Below are 6,391 nucleotides of genomic sequence, written 5' to 3' on the forward strand. Positions count from 1 at the left end.
AGGGTGTATGTTTATCTGCTCCATTTCCTGTGCAGGTCCATTTCCCCCAAATTCCTCTAATACAAGGGGTTGGACCCCACCCGGGCAGTGTGTTCGGGCAGGGGTAGGGTGGTCATTTCTGCCCCCCTCTATTAGAGGAACTTGGGGAAATGGACCTGCCCAGGAAATGGAGCAGATAAAGGTTCCCTTAGGGTTATGGAACCCAATAGTGTTGAAGGAGAGTGTGTCATTGTTGCTGTACAAGCGTTGCCAATGTGGTTCGCTGCAAGGATACCTCATTGCTGAATAGAGGAGGGCTAAGTTCCCTGTACCCAAATCATATCCTGTGCGGATCCAATCGCTCCAGCTTTTGGATCCGCACTGAAGGGGCTGGCAGGAGAGGATTGAATTTGTAGTTCTCAATGTTACATTTCTCCCCTTCCATGAGAATGAGATGGAGCTTTTGAATACCCTATAACAACACCAGGACTGATTTTAGGTCTAATGAGGTTAGAGAACTAAATTCAATTTTCTGATACGTTTCCCAATGAATCAAATCCAATACTATAGTGTCCACCATAATCCTTGCAGCTATCTTCAGCATAATTACTAGAATTTGATTGTTCTGTTTGCAGAATTTCAAGGGGGTTTCAACCATAAATATCAATGTACAATCTGGAGACAAATCAAGATCTCAAAGTCTTGACACAAGAGAATGGACATTTCAAATGATATCATGCATCAAAATGAGTATGGTTATAGGACATCTATTGGATGATCTTACTACACCAGAAAGAAAGGCAGACATACTTCTTTGTGAAACCATCGATAGAAGCAGGATTGGTATAATCACTCCCTGTCATGGTTCATGAGTGTCCATAGAGATAGATTGTGAATCACAACTGCCAACAATGTTAATTCCATGGATCCATATCATACATTCTGTGCATATGATTTAAAAAAGTGTCGCAATTCACGAGGTTCCCACTAATGTAGGGTCTGGGAGGGGCAAATGAACACAGCCTTACCCATCCTTTGCAAGAGAGGCTGTTTCCAAGTTTTGAACTTGCAACCAACAGGTTGCAATAGCGCAAAGAGTCACTATCCTATACAGCCAGTTAAATCCCCTAGCAAAAGGTCCAGAATTCAAAGGAAAAGAGTCAGCACAAAAGATCCCCTTTGCTACTGGATTTGCCTAGTAAAATAATCTCTATATTTTTTATTAAAATATATTTTTTTTATATTAATATGAACTAACAAATAATAGATGCACAATGTAGAAGTTAGGCTGTTAAGTTGTTAAAACTTTTGGTATTTGTATGCCAGAGCTGGTTTTAGAAATGTATTGATCCATACAAACAACCCAGTGAGTCAGTGACCAGCTTTCTTAATCCCAATTTGGAGGAGGAAAAGATAAGAGGAAAGAAGGGAGGGGGAAAGGGTACTACAAATACAAAGTCTAAAAGCACCCCCCTAAAAAAAGAGAGTTACTGTAATTATACTAAAAACAGTCCATTAACAGGTTAAGAAGCTTGTTCATTGTAAATTTTAGAGCAAAACCTTAGTTAATATATTCAGTATTCAGAGTAACATTTAACAAACAGAACCTTGTAGAAGACAAGAAAACCGAGGCGTCGATGATAATTTATACAGTAAAACAAATCTTGAAAATGTCAATGCAGCATCATCCATTCTCTTCAGTATCTCCATTATCTGTATCAACATGCTCAGGAGCTCCGTCAGCCCCTACTTTAACCGTACTTCCACAACAGTTCTTGGTGTTCTGTTCCTCAAATGGTGACCTGAGGGTTGCAGATTTGATCCTCTATTTTGTGTTTTAGCTAGCTGCATCTATTCTTAGGTTTCTGCTTCTTGTTGATGAACCTCAAGAGATTGATTTGTTAATATATACAAAAGGTTTGCCTACCGCATGCCAAACCTCTCATAGAAGAAGGTATGCCATAGGCTGGGGGTCCTCTGATTTCAATAGGAGTCAGTGCAATGGGAGAACTTTTAACCTCTTATTCCACTGTGGATTCATGATATATAATTTTAGGGTCGTGGAGGTGTGCCTTAGCCTGGTTTCAATCTGGGCTGATTCAAGGACCAACAACCTTTCCCCAAACAAAATGTCCATAGCTATGGGGTCTGGCATATCGAGCTTGATGGCTACGAGTCTCTTCTTCTTCTTCTTCTTCTTTTTGTGTTTGATCTAATGAAAGAGTTTGTGGGTCATGTATACATTATCGGAGATTAGGTCGTCTTGAATGAAGGCCGACTGGACCAAAGCAACAATGTTGTCAAGAGAAGCTTTCAATCTAGTGGGCATGATCTTGGTAATATTCATAGTTATCAAGGCATCGCCAAGGGAATGCCTAGACGTCCAAGCTCTTTGGTCGCCTTAGACGCCTAGGCTTGTGTCTTGCTGCCTTGTTGACATTTCCTTAGTTTTGGGCCCTCTCCAACGTCATGGTTGCATCACCACCTACATAACTATGGTAATAATCTTGATAGGAACAATGCATATGCTGATGGGCCTGTAGTAGGGTTTTGTTTAGCGCGCTCCTTTGATAGTAGTACTACACATGTTAAGAAAAATTGAGACACAAAAAACTAAAAATCTTCCTTTTTTGCCACATCCCAAAATTTTTAGTGAAAAATGGGGGAAAGTCGTCTGGTCCAGTGGCTTATATATGCTTCCTTGTAGTAGGAACGATTCCTGCCGCTCTTTTATCGTTCTATATTCATAATTTGGCAATTCCGATCGGCTCCAGGTAAGGTTCTAACTTCTAACTCAGAAGGGTTTTTTTGTAGTTTCTATTTCGCTTCTGTAATGTTTCCATCCATCCCTGTTATGTTTACTTTGAAGCTCGGTTTACCATTTCTGAAACTTCTTTAAAACCTAGTGTTCCTTTCATTAAAGGGAAATCTAAATATTAGACTTTCCAAATGACCGACCCTTTCTTTGCCTACTGGACAGGAACCCTAAAATTCTAGTTCTTGTACGTTCAACTGCCATGCCCTAAGGAATTAGCCGTCCAGATTATCTAAAAATTCTCGCTACTATTTTGACATATCTATCAAGTAGATCAAACTAATGTGTGTTTTTCGAGACTGGAACATGAGAAGGCGCAGTCTTTTTCAGTTCCTATCAGTCGTGGGAACTGAAATTCCATTAATTAATAAGGGCTAGTAAGATTTTTTTTTGGTCTCCCAACCATTCCCCTTATAATTCCAATGACCAAATCTTATTTCTTGTTCATTCTATAATTCTATCTCTCCAAGTCCAGGAGGAGAAAAGATGAAGAAGAAAAGGAGGAACTGGGCGGAATTGAACACGGATTGTTTGATTAAGGTGTTCGAGATGCTGGGATCAGAATCTGCGGGATTAGAATCTCTAACATTGGACATTCCCTTCGTTTGCAAGTCTTGGTACAAAGCTTCGCTCAATCCTCAATGTTGGAAAATACTTCGGTTCCCTCATGCACTCTGCAGGGATCCATGGGTGTGGTGGGAATATGATGGTTTTGCCCAAAGATTCATGGACAAGTACCGAATCCAGAATTTTTCTTTCACAGGCTTTGTTAAACTTGTTGTTAGACGAAGTCGTAACTCTGCTGTCACCGTTATTCTTCCTCCTGGGTGCACCTCAGAGGTTTTGGAGCTTATATCAAACGAGTAAGTAAGATATACCTCCCTACTTACCAATCACGAAATTTAACTTTTTATTGTTTCCATCATATTGATATTGTGCTCTCTAATAGATAGAATTGTCATTACCAGGTGTCCTTCATTGAAATACTTAGGGTTCCCTTCCGATCTCTTCCCATTTGATTGTGAACTTATCCAAGAACTAATAAGTAAATGCAAGGATTTAGAGGGATTATTCTTGGGACAAACTCATTCTTTCCAGGAAATCCTAATTCAAATCAGTCTTAACTGCAAAAATTTCAGTGATTTATCTGTAAGAGGTAATCTTGGCAACAAAGAAGCATCAGCTATTGTAACTTTGCTTCCGAAGATCAAATATTTGAGGTTGAGGTGTACTACACTACCCCGTAAGAGTCTGAGGATGATATTGAAAGGCTGTAAAGAACTGGTGCTACTTGATGCAAGGAATTGCGTTGGTTTTAAGGCTAAAGATAAAGAGATCTTAAAGATGGGTTCTCACATCAAGACCTTTATGATTCAGGGTTCTGTAGTATATAAGAGTGAGGCTGGAAGTCCTTGTAACAAGAATCCCTGTTTAGATGAAAGTGACTATGATGATTATCAGTAAAGGTCCTTAGGTATTATTAATGATTTGCTAGAATTTTGTCAGTAATTTTTCAGTTATTTAAGAAGGATTAATATAAAGTTCTTAACTAGAGTTCCTCAAATGGTCACCTTAGGGTTGCAAATTAGATCATTTATTTTGTATTTTAGATTTGCTGTCTTCCTATGTTTCTGTATGTTGTTGATGAAAATCAAAGTTGCTCATTGCTTTGTTTGAAGTGTCTTTTAATTTCATAATGACAACATCCATTTAATTTTATCTGTGCATTGGCCTCTCCGTTCCTTTGATATCAGTAGTAGTCATTGAGTATTCCACTGTGGATAAATGATATAAGTTAAGGTCGTGGAGGTGTGGCTAAGTCTGGCTTCTGACCAGGAACCTTTCCCCAAAATGTCCATAGCTTTTTTGGTGGGCATGGCGCATCAAATTCACAGCGATCGTTCTACCTGTAGGGGTGATACTTCAAAACATAAATCAGCAAGAGAGGGAAGATCATTGCTATATTCAGTTCCGCAGTCGCAAATCCTCCATGTGATCTTAGAAATTTTGCACTCTCTCTCTGGAGCCCTTGGGGTTGTGGAACCCGATAGTGTTGATGGAGACTGTCGTTGTCGACTTGTCGCTGTGCAAGCGTTGCCAATGTGGTTCGGTGCAAGGATACCTCCTTGCTGAATAGAGGATCCTCTCAATAGCAGATCCAGTGGCTCCAGTTGTTGGATCTGCACTGGAGGGGCTGGTAGGAGAGGAGTGAATTTGTAGTGCTCGATGTTACTATTCTCCCCTTCCATGAGAATGAAATGGGGTTTTTGAATACCTTATAACAATGCTTGGACTGATTTTAGGTCTAATGAGGTTAGAGAACTAAATTCAATTTTCTGATACGTTTCCCAATTAATCAAATCCATACTATGGTATCCGCCATAATCCTGGCTGCTTTCCTCAGCATAAATACCGGATTTTGATTGTTCTGTTTGCAGAATTTCAAGGGAGGGGGGGGTTGTTTTTGTTAACCAAATGAGCCAAGCGATTTCAACCATACATATCAATGTACAAACTGGAGACAAATCAAGATCTCCCAAGTCTTGACTGAAGAGAATGGACATTTCAAATGAAAATCAAGCATCAAAATGAGTATGGTTACAAGGCATCTATTGGATGATCTTACTACACCAGAAAGAGAGGCAGACGAACTTCTTCATGAAACCATCGATAGAAGCAGCATCGGTAACCCCTGTCTTGGTTCATAAGCGTATGCGGAGATAGATTTTGAATCACAACTGCCAACAATTTTAATTGCATGGATCCATAATCATACATTCTGTGCATATGATTTAAAAAAAGTATTGCAGTGCACGCGGTTCCAACTATTGTAGGGTCTGGGAGGGGCAAATGCACACAGCCTTACTCCTGCTATACTAGAGAGGTTGTTTCCAAATTTTGAACCTGCAACCAAAAGGTTGCAATAGCACAAAGAGTCGCTATCCTATACAGCCAGTTAAATCCCCTAGCAAAAAGTCCAGAATTCAAAGGAAAAGAGCCAGCACAAAAGGTCCCCTTTGCTACTGGATTTGCCTAGTAAAATAATCTCCATGTTTTTTTGGTAAAAATGAACTAACAAATATTAGATGCACAACGTAGAAGTTAGGCTGTTAAGTTATTAAAACTTAGGGCTGGTTTCAGAAATGTATTGATCCATACAAACGAACCAGTGACCAGCTTTCTTAATCCCAATTTGGAGGAGCATTCAGTATTCAGAGTAGCATTTAACAAACAGAACCTTGTGGAAGACAGGAAAACCGAGGCGTCGATGATGATTTATACAGTAAAACAAATCTTGAAAATGTCAATGCAGCATCATCCATTCTCTTCAGTATCTCCATTATCTGTACCAGCATGCTCAGGAGCTCTGTCGGCCCCTATTTTAACCTTACTTCCACAACAGTTCTTGGTGTTCTGTTCCTCAAATGGTGACCTGAGGGTTGCAGATTAGTTCTTCTATTTTGTGCTTTAGCTAGCTGCATCTATTCTTTGGTTTCTGCATGTTGAGATTGATTTGTTAATATATACAAAAGGTTTGCCTACTGCATGCCAAACCTCTCATAGAAGAAGGTATGCCATAGGCTGGGGGTCTTCTGA

At 39.7% G+C, this 6,391-nt stretch overlaps 1 protein-coding gene across 1 annotated transcript; it reads left to right on the top strand.

Annotated features, from left to right (window-relative positions):
- The first annotated feature begins 3,280 nt into the window (after window positions 1-3,280).
- LOC122654945 (F-box/LRR-repeat protein At3g48880-like) lies at window positions 3,281-4,258 on the top strand. Its single transcript, XM_043849200.1, has 2 exons — window positions 3,281-3,657; window positions 3,763-4,258. Exons 1-2 carry the CDS (start codon window positions 3,281-3,283, stop codon window positions 4,256-4,258), a joined length of 873 nt encoding a protein of 290 aa, XP_043705135.1.
- Window positions 4,259-6,391: the final 2,133 nt, after the last annotated feature.

This window comes from Telopea speciosissima, chromosome 3, assembly GCF_018873765.1.
Source record: "Telopea speciosissima isolate NSW1024214 ecotype Mountain lineage chromosome 3, Tspe_v1, whole genome shotgun sequence".
NCBI classification, from domain to species: Eukaryota; Viridiplantae; Streptophyta; class Magnoliopsida; order Proteales; family Proteaceae; genus Telopea; species Telopea speciosissima.

Bases quoted from the DNA above. Each gene is read 5' to 3' on its own strand.
- LOC122654945 (XM_043849200.1), top strand. From the start codon at position 3,281: ATGAAGAAGAAAAGGAGGAACTGGGCGGAATTGAACACGGATTGTTTG. The intron at 3,658-3,762 runs GTAAGTAAGATA...TGTCATTACCAG, and splicing joins TTGGAGCTTATATCAAACGA to GTGTCCTTCATTGAAATACT.